Below are 19,548 nucleotides of genomic sequence, written 5' to 3'. Positions count from 1 at the left end.
TGGAAGGAGTAAATTTTTTTTGTGGAGTTTTTAACTTTTATTAAAATAAAACAGAAATTAATTAAGTTATTTTTTATTTTCAATCAAAAATACTAAATAATTTTTTTTTCTATTTAACACAACTCGTCTAATTATGGCTCCAATTTATATATATTAAACGTATGCTATTGATTATTATGTATTACTATTTATTTGTTTTATTAAATTTGTTTCTTATTTATGATCTAATGTATAAAAGTTGCTTCAAATTAATGTGCACGTTGTGGCTTATCTTGATGTAGTATTTCTTTTTAAATTGTGTAAAATTCTCTTACTTGTAAATGTTCAATTTAGCGCCTTTTATCTATTGATAATCGAGTATTCCATATAATATTCATTTTATATGAATTTAGTGATTAAATATTTTTATGATCTTATGTGTAATTTGAAAAAATATATATATAGGTATGAGTGAAAAAGCATAAAAATTAGTATGAAAAGCAATATATAGACAATATTCTTTTGAGTTATTTGATGATTCATAAAAAAAAATGTATCCTATAATATTCAAATAAATATACGAAAGACTTGATTATGTGGGAATTGGGATTATAACTGCTAGTATAATTTGTTAGATTGTTTAGTTCTCTTGTGTTTATTGTTTATTTATGATTTCAACAATTTGCCAACACATAATTATTGTTTACTAAAATCTTGGTAACACATAATGAATCTCTTTTTTATTTTTGAGGCCAACACATAATGAATCTATAGTCTACTCAATTCACATAATGAGCTATTTACATGCAACTTATTTTTTATCCAAATTTATAGCTAATTGAGTTCCAAAATTATGAGTTCCCTCACATTAATCTTTTTGTATAATTCATTTTAATTGGTTTGTCAAAGTATAATAATTATAAAGATATCGAAATAACTGCAACATAAAAGTAGCATAAGAATGATTTTTCCTATAAACTAAAAATTAAATGTTACTGATGACAAGTATATGGAACCTAACTCTATTAAATCTAAAATCAAAATCTAATAATTACTTAAATAAAAGTCTAATTAAAAGTGTAGAAAATATCAGAGCGCGGCATCTCTTTCCCTTCATACTTGTTCACAATCCATCCTATATGTGCAGATTTTCTCATCCATATATACGCTTGATTTGTATTCCCCTCCATCTCGATACCTAAAATCTGAAAATTTAATCGTAAAATTAATTTAGATTCAATAATTTGCAAATCGCACACAAAAACACAATTTATTACATTGATTTAGCCAAGAAAAATAGGATTTAATATATAATATTTACCTCAGGTGCAGCCTTGAAACACTTGTAGTATAAATAATTTTCATCCATCCAATGCTCCAAGTTATTAATCGCAACGCAGCAATTTTTGCGTGCTAGCTTTTCTGCAATACCAAATCACACGATCAATCGACTAAAATATTGATTTATTTATGTATTTATTAATTTTGATGATGAAATTACCTGATAATTTCAGCCAGTATGGAGCTGGCCGGAACATCTGCACTTTGTATCCGGTGTTGAGTTTCTCCCAAATCTGCATCTGAAAGCGACAAATCTCGCCGGCGGCGTCCGCCACCGCCGCGGTGATGTAGTAGATCGCGCCGGCGGAGGGCTCCACGTTGAGATTCACTATCGCGACGAATTTCAGAAATCCTTTCTCCCCTGCCTCCTTGTTGTGCTCCTCCACCGCAAACACGGCGGCGCGCTCCGCCTTTCGGAGACGGTCGACGCCTCCGACGCGCCTGATTCCTCCCCGCAGCACCAGGTCATCTTCCGCCGGCGTCACGTAGAATCCCTGAATTAATGTTCACAAAAGGTTTAATAGCCTATAAATCACTTAGTTCAAACTCTTCACAAAAAACATTGAAGATTCAAACCTGGCTGTAGTTAACGTCATCCATGTATTCAGAGTAGAATTGTGGATCGAAAGTAAGTTCTTCCATTGGTATAAATTCAGAAAAAAAACAGAGGGAATTTGCAGCTATGTGCTAAATATTAAGGCTAGAGAGAAGAAAAGAGACGAAGGAAATTTGCAACTGAGTTATCAAGGTATGTATGTATCAATGTATGTATGTATATATATAGGCTAAGGTGTGTGTGTTTTTCTTGTTGACATTGACAAGGAAAAGAGTTATGGTTTTTGGAAGGAATTCTAATATGTTAAGAATTAGGTGTATAATTAATATATGCATTATATGGTTTATATCGATTTGGGAATTACCTTAAATAATTAGAAGAAGCTAAAATATTTTTGGAGTTAATTGTGTGTCAAGTTATATCTATTTATGACTTGAGACTAGAGCAACTACCAAACTCCAAAAGATAAAAATCGTTAATTTAGAACTTGAGTGATTGAAGTAGCAATTTAAGATTAAAATACTCGTGTATTTCAATACTTTTTATTTTTATCTTTGTAGTTATTTTTGTAAAAAAGATGAGATGAATGAAGTATAATTTTGTAAAATGACACTTTTGTTTTTATTTTGGTAGTGTTAACTTGTGAGTTGTGATTAACTGGTTTTGATCAAAATTTGATAAAAAAATCATGCATGATATTCATATGTATGTGGCAATGACACACATAATAATATGAAATCAAGAGGGCCCTATTAGAATTTATGTGTGTTTGCATGAGACATTTCCTTTGCTAAATAAAATGATGCATATATGCAATTAATTTGCTTGATTATATGAAAAGCAATGGAGCTTTTGCTATTTTTGAATGAAAACTTTATTATTCATATATGAAATTTTGCTTAAATGTAAATTATACATCAAATAATTATTTAATTGCCAATAGGACATTTTATAGTTGCAAATAATACTTTGTTTAAATATAAATCAAAATTTTCATTTAGATAGGACTATTTTATAAAGAAAATTAAATCTAGTATTTATTTTAATTAATTATTATTATTGAGCCTAATTAATTCTAATTATGATTAATTAATATTTAATCAATTACTAATGATTTATGCATTAAAACTAATTGAAATTTAATTACTTAATGTTGATGTACACATTAACATGACGCTCACAGATATCCTATTAGAGAAATCTTCGCCGCAGCTGAGAATCCTATTACAGAAATTTTGTCCTATACTGCCACATATATACAATTGTCGCACCTGAGTATGCCCTTCAAAATTTGTACTTGTATTTATGTAAAAATAATTATAGGAGGAAGTGACACAAATATTATTTAAGAGCAAATATATAAAACTGGCCACTTTCATATTGTAAAGATAAAAAATGTCCACTAAGATAAAAATGATAAAAACTATCCACTTTGTAGTTGAAAAGACAGAAATACCCTCTCTTAAATACATGTACTCTCTTTCTCTCTCTCATTCTCTTCTCTCTCCCTCCACGCATCTTTCTCCTCTCTCGTTCTCTTCTCTCTCTTTCTCCACGCATCACCGTCGCCGACCTCCGCCGCATCTTCCCCATGTGCCCGGAGCTCCTCACCTCCTCCTCCACCGCCGTCCGTGCCACCACCTTCCTCCTCCGTGAGGCCCGCACGCCGTCGACCTCCTCTACGTCGTCCACCGCCGCCCCTGCCTCATCGCCTGCGGCGTGGAGTGGTAGATCTAGGGTTCCAGACTATCTTCATCTCCATCGCCGCCGCCGTCTATCTCCACCGCCTTCATCTCCGCCGCCGCCTTAATCCTTAGGTTGCTGGTTCAAATCCGGCAGTGGTTGTGGGGGGATGTTGCAGATCTAGGGTTCTAGACTTCCAGGCGTGGTAGATCTAGGGTTCCAGGCGGCTTGGGGCTTGAAATCCGAAGCGTCGCCGCCTCGGCCTCGTCGCCTCCACCATCTCCTGCTTCGCCCCCTGCCGCGAAGCGCCGCCGCCCCCGACCTTGTCGCCTCTGCCATCTTCTGCTTCACCCCCCGCCGTGAAGCGCCGCCGCCCAGGCCTCGTCGTCTCTGCCCCGGTCTCGTCGCCTCCGCCATCTCCGACGTCAGGTAGGGGCGGCGCTCCTTCGGCTTCTTCTTCTCATCCTCCTCTTTCACGGTACAGAACGGAGGCGGTGTTGCTGAGGACAGTGTTTGGCGTCTGGCAGAGGCCGCCGGGAAGTGGTCTCGGCGGCGAAAGGAAAGGCGCAGTGCAGCGCGCTCAGAGCCGGCGCGTTTTCCCAGTAAAAAAAAAACCCTAATTCCATATCTGAGTAATTTTGGGGATTTTTGTTTTACTTCCTTGAAAAAAAGTTTAGATCTGATACGTCTGTGAATGATTTTCGTTCTAAGATCTGTTGAGATTGTTGATTCCGAGATTGAATGTTGAGATTGTTGATTCAAAGGAATTGTTGTATTTTAATTGTAGATTGAATTGATTCGAATAATATTTTGCTGTATTTTGATTGTTGATTGAGCTGTATAATTATTTTTTTAATGTTCTTAAATTCACAACCAAATTTATGAATTCACAGAAGCTTAATGTTTTTGAATTCACGACCACATCTATGAATTCACAACTTGATATTCTTGAATTCACAACCAGATCTATTAATTCACAACTAAAACTCGAATTCACAATTAAAATAAATTACAGTTTTAATTGTGAATTCAAACTTTAAAAACTCAAATTCACAACTACTTGAATTCACAACCAAAATAAATTCTAGTTGTGAATTAAATTCAGGTTGTGAATTCGACTGATTGTGAATTCACAACCAACATAAATATGGTTGTGAATTAAATTTTGGTTGTGAATTCGTTTGGTGTGAATTCACAACCAAAAAATTCTAGTTGTGAATTAAATTTTGATTGTGAATTCGACTGATTGTGAAATAAATTTTGGCTGTGAATTCGACTAGTTGTGAATTCACAAACAAAAAATTCTGGTTGTGAATTCGACTGGTTGTGAATTCTCAATTCACAACTAGTGTAAATTCACAACAAAAAAATTTTGGTTGTGAATTCACACGGGTTGTGAATTGCGGGATTTTTTAAAGGGGTGGTGTAAAGTGAACATTTTTTTAATTTTTAATGTGAAGGGTATTTTGGTAACAGTGGACATTTTTTAAGTTTTTTATCTTAGTGGACATTTTTTATCTTTACAATATGAAAGTGGCCATTTTAAAAATCCACTCTATTATTAATTATAATTCAATATATTGTGAGTTGATAAATTCATCTATTTTCTGTAAAAGAATTTTGGTTAAATTAAAGTAGTGGAATATAATGTAATAAAATCCGTTAAAAAAATTAATGTAATAAAATAAGTGAATAAATTAATATATGAAAAATCATTATATATGTTTATTGTAAGTGTCTATAAATGTAATAAAACTATTTTTTTTATATAAATTCAAAGAAAAAAAATAGGGATAGAGTTAAAAGTTAAAAATGGTAATTTGTTGAGGAATTTGATGACAAATTGATAATTAATTAAGTTCCAGGTATAGTCAGACAATCAATAGAATCTGTGCAGCTGCAGATTTGTAGTTACATGCCACGTGAAATATACAACAAAATTATCATAGGTATCTATCTACATGGATATTTGTGTGAATGTTTGTATGTTTGTGTGAGTTTTAAACATACTTCTCATCGAAATATTTTTTCTATTATCATTTACTACTTCTATAATAATTATTTTAACATATTAGATAGTATTGAAAAGAAAAAAAAAGAAAAAAAAAATTCTGCTTCCTTAATTTGTTTTAATATCTGTGATCTAATACTATCTGGATATGATATTTGCAAAAATCCTTCCTTTAATTAGATGCGCTATTTATTAAAATTAATTTCACTCAATTATATCCGTCAGATCATCAAATCTAACGGTCACCAAAAACCCTAATCCCCACCTAGATTGTATATATATGTATGCTCATCTTCAACCATGCTGAAGCTCTCTCACTCACTACTGAGATCGCATAATTCTCTCACTACAATCGAAGGCGAGGCGAGAGAGCTCTCTGCATCAGCTACAACTCTCCATAGGTACTGCTATTTTTATGGATTATCTAACCTCTTTTGCATCAGCTACTATATAATTTCTTTCTCCCTCTACTGCTATTTTTGTTGATTATATCTTCCTACCTCTATGTTTCAGCTGATATATGTGTTTGCTGTATCAATAAATCATTTATTTAAGCTATTTTCATTTATTTATGGAAGTGTAAGGTGTGCGCCGTGGATCCGATTTTTTATGTGCTTCGAGTTCTTTTACGCTTTAGCATAAACAGCAATCTGCAAATTAGTCATCTATACAAAGTTTGATTATGAATTGGTTTACTTCTCTGCGTCGAGTCTTAGTGGATTTTGGTCGAAGTTTTGTTAAATTTTAAAGGAAATTTCAAAATTCATAGATAAGCTCCTGGTGTTTTTTTTTTCAGTATTTTAGTGAAACGCCTGATTGTTGTTGTTGTGATTACTCTTGCAATGACATTTTCCCCTAACTTGGTGTATTGCTGCGGCAGTGTTGTTTTGAGAGTTGGGGATGGGTAAGGAGAAGGTTCACATTAACATTGTGGTGATCGGCCATGTGGACTCTGGAAAGTCGACCACCACCGGTCACTTGATCTACAAGCTCGGCGGTATCGACAAGCGTGTGATTGAGAGGTTTGAGAAGGAGGCCGCGGAGATGAACAAGAGGTCGTTCAAGTATGCGTGGGTGCTCGACAAGCTCAAGGCTGAGCGTGAGCGTGGCATCACAATTGATATCGCCTTGTGGAAGTTTGAGACCACCAAGTACTACTGCACGGTCATTGATGCGCCCGGCCACCGTGACTTCATCAAGAACATGATCACCGGTACCTCACAGGCCGATTGTGCTGTCCTGATCATCGACTCCACAACGGGTGGCTTTGAAGCCGGTATCTCCAAGGATGGTCAGACTCGCGAGCACGCTTTGCTTGCTTTCACTCTTGGTGTCAAGCAAATGATCTGTTGCTGCAACAAGGTGGTTAGCTAACTAGTGATGTTGTGATTATTATCTTCTCATTTTGTATTTGCAGTTTGTGAGATACTGATATCGTATTCTTGTACGCAGATGGATGCCACCACGCCGAAATACTCAAAGGCTAGATATGATGAAATTGTTAAAGAAGTATCCTCCTACCTCAAGAAGGTCGGATACAATCCTGACAAGATCCCATTCGTCCCCATCTCTGGTTTTGAGGGAGACAACATGATCGAGAGATCCACCAACCTCGATTGGTACAAGGGCCCGACCCTCCTCGATGCCCTCGACCAGATCAACGAGCCCAAGAGACCCACGGACAAGCCCCTCCGTCTCCCACTTCAGGACGTGTACAAGATTGGCGGTATTGGTACTGTGCCCGTGGGTCGTGTGGAGACCGGCGTGCTCAAGCCCGGTATGGTCGTCACCTTCGGCCCATCCGGCCTGACCACCGAAGTCAAGTCCGTCGAGATGCATCACGAGTCGATGCCGGAAGCTCTCCCCGGCGACAACGTCGGGTTCAACGTGAAGAACGTCGCCGTGAAGGATCTGAAGCGTGGCTTCGTCGCCTCCAACTCGAAGGACGACCCGGCCAAGGAAGCTGCCAACTTCACGTCTCAAGTCATCATCATGAACCACCCCGGCCAGATCGGTAACGGCTACGCCCCGGTGCTCGACTGCCACACCTCCCACATTGCCGTGAAGTTCGCTGAACTCGTCACCAAGATCGACAGACGGTCGGGCAAGGAGATCGAGAAGGAGCCCAAGTTCCTGAAGAACGGTGACGCCGGATTCGTGAAGATGATTCCGACCAAGCCCATGGTCGTGGAGACGTTCTCCGAGTACCCGCCGCTCGGTCGCTTCGCCGTTCGTGATATGCGGCAGACTGTTGCCGTCGGCGTCATCAAGAGCGTGGAGAAGAAAGACCCGTCCGGTGCTAAGGTGACCAAGGCTGCTGCCAAGAAGGGTGCTAAATGAAGCCTTGGGCAATTCTCTTTACATTACCTAAGCTCACACTTCTGTTTGAGACGGTTTTCTGAATTTAGTTTGCTTTGCCCACTTTCTCTATCCCCTGTTTTTTGAGGATAACAGAGTTAGATTAGTTTTGTTGATATGAAAACGTCTTGTTTTTGTCGTTGCAGAGAGCAAACAACGATTATTGATGAATTCAAGTCCATTTTCGGCATTGGAGTGTATATTCTCTGCTTTTACCTTCTCACTTGGTTGTAGATTGAAGATTCAACCCCTAGGACAATCCATTCCATTTAGAATTAAGGTTATTTTACTCCTCAAAGATAAAAAAAATACTCATAATAAAATGAAATTATAAAATTATTCTTACTTCAATCGCAAATTTGGTTGAAATTATGATTTTTTCTTGGCATGTTCAACTAATGAACATCGGTGGTAACTAAAAATTTGGTAAATACACACTACTTGATATGCTAAATCACATCATTTTGTTGAAATTATGAACTTTTCTTGACATGCTCGACTAATGAACATAAATGGTAAATACACATTAATGCTTGACACGCTGAACAAGTCTATCAAGCATTATTATATGACAAAATTATGAACTTTTCTCGACATGCTCGACTAATGAACATAAATGGTAAATACACATTAATGCTTGATACACTAAACAAGTATATCAAGCATTATTATATGATAAATACATTAATGCTCGACATGTTTTATTTATGTGAATCAAACATTCTTAATGAATACACCAATACTACATATTCGACCATTACGAATCAAACAACCAAGCTTCGAGTCGAACATTCTTAATGAATACACCAATGCTACATATTCGACCATTACAAATCAAACAACCAAGCATAGTCGAGCACTCCTAAAAAATGCGTTAATGTTCGACATACTCTACCATTGTGAATTGAAAGCGTTAATGTTCGACATACTCTTTGTCGACATACTCTATCATTGTGAGTTGAACAGACGAACATCAGTGCAAAATACACTAATTCTTAATATAAGAATAGAAAATTTCTAAATAAATATATAATTTATATATTCTATATTTTATAAAAAAAAATTTAAATTTTATCATTTTACCCCTTTAATTTAATTTATGAAATTTCGACTCCTAAATTTTGGTTCTCAAGTAAATCACTTGATAATAAGGTTTTTGTAAAGGCAAAACATACCACGGGACAAGAATTAACGAACTAGTCCAGATTATTCACAACTTTCGAAAAGTGCACATTGCCAACATCTACAAAATCATCCAAACTCAAAAGGACACATAAACAAAACAATTACAAACACCAATTCACATTTTACCACAAACTAACACAATCCCCATTTCACCACTCGCTCCAAAACTTAAGTCACCATCTCTCTCACCCCACCTCCAACCGGAGCTCTCTCATCCGGGGGAGCCACCGTGGCCGTCGGCAGGATGGCCGACTCCCGTTGCGCATCAATGATGCCATCGAGCCCGGCCTCGCTCATCCCGAAGGAAGCCGCAAACTCGGGCCCTCTCAGGGCGTGGAGCAACGAGTTGGCGCCCACCAAGAACTGCGGCCAGTTGTTCCGTGCCGAGGTGGTGAACCCGAAGAACTCGAACGGGCCCGTCCGCGACGCAATCTGGCAGAAGGGGAAGAAGCGAGGTATCCAAAACACATCTCCCTCATTCACTTTGGCATTCATGGCCAAGCTCCCATTTGGATACACTATTTGTATCGTCCCACTCCCTCTCAACACAATGCCATACTCGATCGCCATCGGATTGATATGAGGCGCCATCATCGCTCCCTGCATTCCTTCCTCGATTAGATCACATCACATAACAAGAGTGAAAAATCAAAGCGATGATTAGATTTACCGCGGTGAGGTTGACAAGATAGACTCCGATATCGTTGTGCCTAAGGGGGGGATAAGCCTTATGATCGAGAGCAATGCTCCACCCGTAATCGTTCTTGAAATCGGGCTTTCGGTCGTAGAGGTTGTAAGCATCCGGGCCTTTGCCGGTTCTTCCACCCCATTTCTTATCCCCCTTCTTCTTGTCACTCCAATCCAAGAAAGAGTTCATCATCTTCCTAAACGACCATGTCGATTCTTCTCCTCTCATTTGGGAGATTCGCCTCATCGACGATCTCGGAGAATGAGTCGTGTTCGATAAATACACGATCGGGCCTTCGTCTTGGCTAGTCAGCATATCATTCACTTCTTCTTCTGTCACCTATATAAAAATCCTTATTAAGTAACCTTATTCAAAAGCTTATAAACTCTTTCAAAATATTTGATAAAATAAACTCATCAACAGCTTATAAGTTCAAAAATTCCGAGAGCTTATAAGTTTTCAAAAATTCCAAGAGCTTATAAGTTTTCGAAAAATAAATCCCCCTACTCTAAACTTCTTTTTGTCTTTATAATCTTATATCAAATTAAAATAATTATTTTACAAATATTATTCAATTATACTTTATTATATTGTTCTTTCTTCAATTTTCTCTATTTAACAAAGATTATCTCCCTGTAGCACAAAATTTTCTAAACTTAATCATCCAAATACTTTAAAATGCTCTTGAAAAATAAATTTAGCCAAACACTCAATCAACAAAAAATACTTATGCACATTGGCTGGATCCTCTTACATTGAGTGCTGTTGACAGCGTGAGACGATCGAATCCAGAGAGCACCGATTTTGGATACGTTCCGCCACCAATGTAGAAAGACTGCCAAATTGAAATCATAGATTGTTAGTAGAATTGAAATGTGGGGTGCAAAATAGTTATGGTTTGTAATTGTGGTACTTGAAATGTGTGAGGTAAGGAGGAGTCTGATGTATCAATGCTGCAGACTATATGAAGCCTCTGGCCTTCCGCTTCATTCACCAGATAAAAAGCCGATCCGGCCCCGATTCTGTATATATCTCCCACCTTCAATCTCCTCTCCACCAGTTCATCTTTGTATATATTCCCCACTCTTGCTTCCCCTGCAATCAAAATAATTCAATAAGGTAGCCAATTTAATAAGGTAGCGTTTACTTTGCATGTTTGATACGATACATGATTGAGTATTTTTATTTTTGAACTTATTCAGTCCACCATCAAATAAGATATAATTCAAGCTCAAATAGGTCTAGTCAGTGGCAAAGTCAGACTTTCGATTTTCCATTCAAATCAAGGAGTTCAATTTTTTTAATAAAATTAATAATTAAATTAAAAATAAATAATTACCAAAATGTACCTTTCAAATAATAACCAAAGTGTAGACTTTCGACACAATGATAATGTAATTTAAATTACAAAGTGTACCTTTCAAATTGATTTTTAAGATTTTTAAGTTTACCCAAAGTAACTTCAAAAAATTCAGACGGATAAAACTTTGCAAGACAAAGTAGTTTCCAATATCAAATTCAAAAAATAAATCTCTATATTAAAAAATGACATGCATAAATTATTTATGTGTTCAGTACATTAAAATATTGATTCAACTCTAAAACATGCATTTCAATCACAGTATAAAAATAATTTAACTCGATAACGGTGGTAGAGTTAAAATCATATTGATTTTTTATATAATATATTTACTCATTTTGTCCCCCACATATATTTATGGATACTTGCCCATTTTAGTACGTCCCCCAAATTCATGCACATTCTAATTTTGAGTATTATCCCACACACAATTTAAACAATTTTATCCTTGTAACTTACAATTATTTACCAACAATCTAATTAACAATACCCTTAATGTGAGATCATTTCTCCACTATCCATACTCTAAACAACTTATCATTAAAATTTCACTATCACTACTCTAAACAACTTATCATTAAAATTTCACTATCACTACTCTAAACAACTTATCATTAAAACTCGTGATGGAAGCACCTATGCATTATTTATGTGGACGAAGCTGAGTATAAAATTACAAAATTACCCCTGTCCGTTTTAAAATTTCCAGTGAACCCCCCCCCCCCCCCCCCAAAACCCCCTAGTGCCGCCCCCGAGTCTAGTAATATCCCAAAATTCCAGTCCATCTAAACAAATAAGATTAACCTTATTATTTTTATCCATCCATCGAGACTAATTTTCAAAAGTAAACACCCTTAATAATAGTAATAATAGCGAGAGAGCCATCGTTACCTCTGCGAACGAAGAGGATGAGCGAGGAATCGAGATACTGAGGAACGAACAAGCTCTTAGGTTCCATGGTGATGAAGCCGATATGCATCGGACTCCGGCCGAAGCCCTTCACCACCTTCATGCTCCCCGCGTAAGTCCTCACCACCGACTTCGCATCCTGCAGCAGGAACCACTCGTCCCCCTCCCGCCGCCCCGTGCCCCCCTCGTCCCCGCCCCTCTCCTCCTCGCGCCGCCTCCCCCGCCTCTCCGACCGCCTCTCTTCTTCCTCCTCGCCTCTCTCTTCCTCCTCTCTCCTTCCCCGCCCTTCCGGCCACCGCTCCTCCTCGCCCCGCCTCCCCCAGCGCTCGTCGTCTCTGTGAGCGGAGACGGCGAGCGCCACCGCCAGCAGGGCCAGCACGGCCAGCAACAGCACACATGTGTTACGCATGATGAATGTGTGTGTGTGTGAAATGAATGGAATAGTGGTGAATGGAGGAGAGGGTGCAGTGTGTGTATATTTAGAGAGAGAGGAAAGATACAGGTGTCGGCCATGCATGAATGGGTGGCTTTGGTGGCCTTCTCTGGTTAAGACAGACATGAAGGATCCCTTCATCTCATGCAAATCTCTGCATATATTATGAATCTATGATCCATTTTCAATGAAAGAGAAACTAAAGAGAGCACAGACTTCCCACACGTGTTCAAAATATAATATCCTCGTGAGCTGATTTTCCACGCCTCTCTGCTTCGGATTTAGACAACCAAACTAATTTCAAATGTTTTTTTTTTAAAGCTGAAAATTTATTTTTGGGCAAAATGATATCATGAAAGATATTTTTTTTTACAATGTCGAGCATCAGTGTATTTTACACTGATGCTCGACTCACAATCGACAAATATTAAGCCGTAGTACGTTTTTCATTAATGCTTAATTACTGGACTCGTAATAATCGATATGGCGAACATTAATACATTTGTCATAAATATACTAATATTCAATATACTCAACTCGTAATGATCGAATATTAGTGCATTTATAAATAATGTTCGATATATATTAGTCGAACATGTCGAGCAAAATTTGCAATTTTGGAGTTTACGATTTATGTAAGAATAATTTTGTCCTTTTAAATTGAAAATGAATAATTTTTACAATTTTCCTTTAGCGTATGTTCTCGTTACTTCATGGTTATCATGTGGTGCATGAACAGTTGTGTTCAAGTTCGAGTCATACATATCTATATATATAATGTGTGTTATTCAGTCGCATAAATGTGTGGTTTTTTTTTTTGTTCAATTTGAGAAAAGGAATTTTATACTAGAAATTATAGTTTAGCACTTTAAGAACATGAACATCTACCAATATTGAGTTTCTGATATAAATTAAAATACTATTATTAATGCACATACAGAGACGGATCTAGAGGCCGGGCAGCCTCGGCGGTCGCCCGGTCAATTTTTTTTTATTATCTATATATATGTATATATTTTGATCAAATCTCGGCGGTCGCCCGGTCTGTTTTCTTTACTAAAAATTTATTAAAAACACCCGATGAAATCTCGCCCGGTCCTAATTAAATTCTTAGATCCGTCCCTGTGCACATATCATAATATACTCTCTGTTCACGAAAGCTCTTCCTCAATGGAGTGGACAAGATTTTTTTTTTTCCTTCAAAAATGTGTATTAGTGAGTGGAGAAGAGATCCACGAATTAAAAAAATATGTATATTATTATTAGTGGATTTATATGAATTTATTAGCCACAACATGTGTAAAAATATGAAAATTTTAAGGATGATAGTTAATGAAATTATTTTAAAAAAGAAATAGAATAAAAAATAAATTTTCAACTTAAAAATAAAATAAAAAACTTAACTAATGCCTTACAATAATAATAATAATAATAATACACACACGTATATATCATAAAATCATTATGTTGCAATTAATAAAGCTTTCAAATACAAATATAAGAAGAAAACAAAATGATGCTTAGAAGCTTGGGTTTACCTAAAGTGTAGTCTAGACTTTGAGTTTCATTGTCACTCCAAAAAATCATTATTTCCTCCATTTTTGAATAAGTGTTTCATATAGTCATATCTATCATATATCATGGAAGTGGGTAAATTTACTTTTTTTTACCCTTAGTGATTGCATGAAAAACCAAACTACTAAAAAAATTATATCTAGGACAAGATAAAATGAAAAATTTGACATTATTTTTCTATAGAATTCCAAAATAGAACTCTCATTACTGAATCAGAAAAGGATGGAGTACTTTGCAACAAATCTTGGAAATAATGTATGTGAGAAACTGTGTAACACTATCCAAAATATATATATTTATCATTTCAATGAATTAATCTGCTTTTCACTATATACTCTATCCTCCCTATCAAAAACCACAATCTTAATTACCTCAATTCATCATCTTCCTCTGCAAATGCAGCCACATTCTATTCCTTTGCTGCTGCTGCTGCTGCATCACTGCAGATTGCTTCACCATTTTCTTGAACTTCATCTTCCACCGGAGCTCGATCCTCGTTCGCGGCTAGAGGGCCTCGAGCATGTCCGAAAACCGTAGTGAAAATCTGCCGATGGCATTCATCACAGAAGTAGAAGTAGCTGAAATGACCCTCGTAGGGGAGCTTATGCAGGATGGCGTCCGGCAGGTCCCGTTGCACGAACTCGCTCATCCACGGAGGGACGATCATATCCTCGTCTCCCTGCTCGACATCAAGGGCGTTCGCTTAGCTTAGATAGATAAAAATAATATAGGCCGAGGCTCATCCCTTCAAACACTCAGGATGTATATATATCAGATTGGAGCACTCTAATCTACGGGAGAGTGATCGCGTTGCACGCAAGATTCATCAAAACACGACGTGCAGTTACCTGCCATAGGTGTATCGGGCCAAGGAAGCCGGTCAATCGCTTCTCTGCAGGAGTGTAGAGTGACTTGAGCCAAGCAAGAAGGCCTTTACCCTTATACTTGTAGCGCCCGTTGAGGTTGCCAATGCTGAAGCCCCAATTCGAGACCTGCAAGACAGCTTCCTCAACGAACGGCCTTGCATTCGCCTGCCTAACGGACTCCTCAACGTTCCTGTGCCAGAACTCTCGGAAGCTTCTGTGTTCAACCACAGCTCTATCCTAGACAATTGTAGCTTATGATGAGAAACAACTCTTAATATCCATATCATAAATACTAGTACTAAAAGATTGAATTCAAAAGGATAGTTTTGAGTTAAAGGGACTCACCCTCTTCGCTAATGAGACCGAGAGCAACGTGTCTACCTCACCGTGGTGTCCAGAAAGGAAACTTCTCCGGTAGAAATACGGAAGCAAACTAGGAAATTTTCGAGCTAAAATGTACATCAGCCTTCTCTTTAGTGTCCATTTCCACCAGATTCTCCGGCTCTCTTCTTTGCTCAGTCTTGGATCGTATGGATTAACCATCGGAGCAAGCATTATAGCACCTGAGGATTCGTAAACGATGAATCACTCATCACAACACAAACACTAATTCTTCTTCACAACTTAACACTAAACATATGCAAGGACTAATGTGTGTTTTCTCAAGTTTATAATCTAACCTTAGATGCCTAACTCTTCTTCTTCGTCGTCTTCTTCTTCTTCACAACTTAACACTAAACTTATGCAAGAAGGTAATGTGTGTTTTCTCAAGTTTATGTTGATATAATCCCATAATCTAACCTTAGATGCCTAATTCTACTTCTTCTTCTTCTTCTTCACAACTTAACACTAAACTTATGCAAGAAGTAATGTGTGTTTTCTCAAGTTTATGTTGAAACAATCCCATAATCTAACCTTAGATGCCTAATTCTCTTTTTTCTTCTTCACAACTTAACACTAAACTTATGCAAGAAGTGATGTGTGTTTTCTCAAGTTTATGTTGAAACAATCCTATAATCTAACCTTAGATGCCTAATTCTCCTTCCTCTTCTTCACAACTTAACACTAAACTTATGCAAGAAGTGATGTGTGTTTTCTCAAGTTTATGTTGAAACAATCCCATAATCTAACCTTAGATGCACGTTGTAATATCATCGTGATCACCAGCGTATGAGTTTGTCGACTTACCTGCAATCCGATCAGGAATGTAATGCAGGGCAGCCCAAGCATGCTTGCTTCCATCCGAATAGCCCAACACCCACAGCTTCTCGGTGACATTGACAGCATACGCTAAGTGCAGCATATCCAGAGCCGAGGACTCAAGGTCCCTCTTCGGATCAGGATCACTTTCCCCAAATCCCGGTAGATCATATGTCAAGAGGCGGATGCCAAACTCTTCAAGCAACGCACCCTTGACACCCGGAACACCTACTTCCCAAGAACACACACAACTTTTAGCTCTACTGCCTTTTCAAGCACACAATACGAAGAGATTGACAGAAGAATAATCAAAACCTGCAAGCCGGGATGAAAGAAACGAATGGGGAACTATCATTGAATATCTGGCCTTATCAGCCGGGACGCCCTGTTCTTGATAAGCCAATCGCCTCCCGTCTGGAAGCAGTATAAGGGTAGCAGTGGAAGGGTGCAGCTTCATCTTGTTAACCAATGGAGTCGTAGTTCGAGTCGTATTTACAGTTAAGACTGCACCAATTTGTTCACTCTGTTAGTAAAGAAACACAAAGACATGAACCACTTCAAGTAGCTGCAATCTTAAGGCCCTTAAAATCTATCTCAAAATGCTCCAAATTTGTATAATTGCAGAGGAATTCATTGCAGAGAGAAAACTCCCATTGTTTCTGATCTCATCTGCTACATATCTAATTGAATCAAATGCTCAATAACAAGTTCATCTAAACAGAGCATTTCTATACAAACTTTTTACTACTGAATTCAAGCAGTAATCCTATATTTCTGCAATATACAGACATTCCACATATATGCTGATCTTGAAAAAAGCAAAATGCAATTCAGAAACAACAGTCATAGTTTTAATCTTGATGAGATCATTCACATACACAGCTCTTACTTTTCCATTATTCTTCTACAATTCACATCAAAACAAGTTCATCTAAACAGAGCATTTCTATACAAACTTTTACTACTGAATTCAAGCAGTAATCCTATATTTCTACAATATACACACATTCCATTTCCAAATATATGCTGATCTTGAAAAAAGTAAATGCAATTCAGAAACAACAACATAGATTTAATCTTGATGAGATCATTCACATACAAAGCTCTTATTCTCAATTAGTCTTCAATAATTCACATCAAAACAAGAAACAATCACCACACACACACACACACACACTAGTAAATACAATTCAGAAACAACAGCACAGATTTAATCTTGATGAGATCATTCACATACACAGCTCTTACTTTTCCATTAGTCTTCAATAATTCACATCAAAACAAGAAACAATCACCAAACACACACACACACACACACATTGATAGAGACCTGCAAAAGCAAGAATGGAGACGCAGGCAATGACGGTCCAAGCGTGAACCGGATCGCGATCTTCGGGCAAATACTCATTCAAAAACCTCAACCTCCCAAACAATTTCTGACAAGGGCCCTTGAACTTCTTCATAATCACAGAATCCTCCCTCAGCACCGTCTGCTTCACCACATCCCTCACCCCCTTCCCGAACTCCACGCTCATCTCCGCCGCCCCCTTCGCGAACTCCGCCGCCTGAAACCTCCAGTCCCCAACCTCCCCCGCCGCCGCACCGTTACCTCTCTCATCAAGAAGATCCCCGAACTCGTTGACTTCAGACATCAACAGAATTCTACAAAAAAAAGCTACTATTAGATTCCCCCCAAAAAAAGATTCTTCAACAGCGAACTCTCCCCATTTCAACGGCACAAGTTTCAATCTTTCATCCGAATTCGACCTCAAATGTTTGCGAACTGCGCGTGCGAGTAATTTTCATAATCTCATTGCATCAATCTGAGGCGGAAAATGACAAACCAAAGTAGACAAGCAGATGCTGTCGCTGTACAGATTATATTATACAGTAATAATTGCATTTGCTCCCATCAATTGTTTGTTGCAAATATGGGTTGTTTCGGCAGCTTACAGAGTGTTACGAAACATTAATGGAAAAATATATGGATAAAAAATTCAATATTTTCATGCTAATGAATCTGGTGCATGAGTTGTTGCTGTTTGCTATTAATGGAATTAATGGACGGCGTGGGAGGGGCCGGAATGCAATTTTCAAGAATGCGGGATCGCTGCGTTAGGTGCAGCAGAGGCCCTCAATTCCACCATGTTCAGAAGGCGTGGCGTTCAGGTGGGGCCCGCTGCGCCGCCGACATAGGTGGTTGCGTAGTGGCGGGGCCCGCGGAGGAGGTGGCCGTGTAACGGGGTTTTAACGGTCGTTAACCGCCCATTTCCGGTATGGTTATTAAAGGTTTTGAAAAATTAACGACTTTCACTGAAGTTTTTTTTTTTTAATTAGAGATTACGGATTACAAATTAAATTCCAGAATTTCTTATTTGAAAAAGTTCTCCATTCTCATTATGTTCGGAAGTTTGGCCTTATTATTTATTTATTTATTATTATTATTATTGATAAATTGATATTTTCTTAGTCAAAATATGAAATTATATGATACCGACTGAAATGACTAAAGACAATACTCCCTCCGTCCCACTGTATCTGAGACTCTTTCTATTTTGGGCGTCCCACTGTAAGTGAGACTCTTTCCTTTTTGGGTAAAAGTTTTTCACTTCAAACACCTTTTTACTTTTTCACCTACACACAAAATATACTTTTCTTAATTTTCGTGCCCAAAAAAAAGGTCTCAGTTACAGTGGGACGGAGGGAGTAATATTTTCATAATGATACTGAGAGGTGGTTTGGCTACGCTTATTTTAATAAGCTTATGAGCACTAAAAATTTATACTAAGATATAATTTTTTAAAAATTTATAAATTAATAAAGTATTTAGATAATTAAGCTTATAAGGTAGAGAAAACATCGAAAGAGATAAATTTAAGAGTATATATTGAATACTTTGAAGAGGCTTAAAAGTAAATAGGAAAATTAAATTGATTGTAGAATCACAATTTCGTTTAAATATTTTACTCTCTCTTCCCATGTATTGTGGCCTAAATCCAACACATAACGATATAATTGGATCTTTTGAAACTTTTGCATCACCTTTTATTAATGATTTCACATTGGAATTGCCGATGGGTGAACAAGAATTGAATAGCTATAATATACTATGTAACAATTTCAATTAATGAATGTGTCAATAATATGGTAATAATAATTGTTGCCCAATGGATACAAATTTATCGTTCCTGCCCCATAATTATTTGAATTTATCGGCTCAATTTAATGATCTGCAAAAGGATTTAGGTAGAGAGACACTTGTAATTATCTTGTTAATGCATCCAATTCATAAGAAACAAATATAAACAAATCAATAGAAAATGCAGGAATGTGTGAGTCAAATTTGAGTGCCTATTGTACATCACGTTGATGGACCCAATATTCGAATAAGTCAAAACCAAATT

At 37.3% G+C, this 19,548-nt stretch overlaps 4 protein-coding genes across 5 annotated transcripts; 1 reads left to right on the top strand and 3 right to left on the bottom strand.

Moving 5' to 3' along the window:
* Positions 1 to 930: 930 nt before the first annotated feature.
* On the bottom strand, positions 931 to 2,060 carry LOC131000036 (uncharacterized). The gene is made up of 4 exons (XM_057925771.1): positions 1,897 to 2,060; positions 1,481 to 1,814; positions 1,301 to 1,401; positions 931 to 1,184 (listed from the first exon to the last, which is right to left on the bottom strand). The coding sequence occupies exons 1-4, from the start codon at positions 1,960 to 1,962 to the stop codon at positions 1,047 to 1,049; spliced, it is 639 nt and encodes a 212-aa protein (XP_057781754.1). The 5' UTR covers positions 1,963 to 2,060; the 3' UTR covers positions 931 to 1,046.
* Positions 2,061 to 5,732: 3,672 nt separating this feature from the next.
* LOC131000028 (elongation factor 1-alpha-like) lies at positions 5,733 to 8,118 on the top strand. Its single transcript, XM_057925764.1, has 3 exons — positions 5,733 to 5,971; positions 6,451 to 6,932; positions 7,023 to 8,118. The coding sequence occupies exons 2-3, from the start codon at positions 6,471 to 6,473 to the stop codon at positions 7,908 to 7,910; spliced, it is 1,350 nt and encodes a 449-aa protein (XP_057781747.1). The 5' UTR covers positions 5,733 to 5,971; positions 6,451 to 6,470; the 3' UTR covers positions 7,911 to 8,118.
* A 990-nt stretch (positions 8,119 to 9,108) lies between these two features.
* On the bottom strand, positions 9,109 to 12,479 carry LOC130997136 (vicilin-like seed storage protein At2g28490). The gene is made up of 5 exons (XM_057922396.1): positions 12,053 to 12,479; positions 10,715 to 10,896; positions 10,556 to 10,636; positions 9,784 to 10,140; positions 9,109 to 9,713 (listed from the first exon to the last, which is right to left on the bottom strand). Exons 1-5 carry the CDS (start codon positions 12,477 to 12,479, stop codon positions 9,282 to 9,284), a joined length of 1,479 nt encoding a protein of 492 aa, XP_057778379.1. The 3' UTR covers positions 9,109 to 9,281.
* A 1,771-nt stretch (positions 12,480 to 14,250) lies between these two features.
* On the bottom strand, positions 14,251 to 18,260 carry LOC131000026 (uncharacterized). 2 transcript variants are annotated; one of them, XM_057925762.1, is made up of 6 exons: positions 17,475 to 18,260; positions 16,460 to 16,648; positions 16,133 to 16,372; positions 15,290 to 15,507; positions 14,927 to 15,181; positions 14,251 to 14,757 (listed from the first exon to the last, which is right to left on the bottom strand). In XM_057925762.1, the coding sequence occupies exons 1-6, from the start codon at positions 17,794 to 17,796 to the stop codon at positions 14,488 to 14,490; spliced, it is 1,494 nt and encodes a 497-aa protein (XP_057781745.1). In that variant the 5' UTR covers positions 17,797 to 18,260; the 3' UTR covers positions 14,251 to 14,487. The 2 variants fall into 2 exon arrangements, with proteins under 2 accessions (XP_057781745.1, XP_057781744.1); XM_057925761.1 differs by having other exon boundaries at positions 16,133 to 16,375; positions 17,475 to 18,253.
* Positions 18,261 to 19,548: the final 1,288 nt, after the last annotated feature.

Source organism: Salvia miltiorrhiza, chromosome 8, assembly GCF_028751815.1.
Source record: "Salvia miltiorrhiza cultivar Shanhuang (shh) chromosome 8, IMPLAD_Smil_shh, whole genome shotgun sequence".
NCBI classification, from domain to species: Eukaryota; Viridiplantae; Streptophyta; class Magnoliopsida; order Lamiales; family Lamiaceae; genus Salvia; species Salvia miltiorrhiza.
This window is presented reverse-complemented; position numbering and strand designations above follow the sequence as displayed.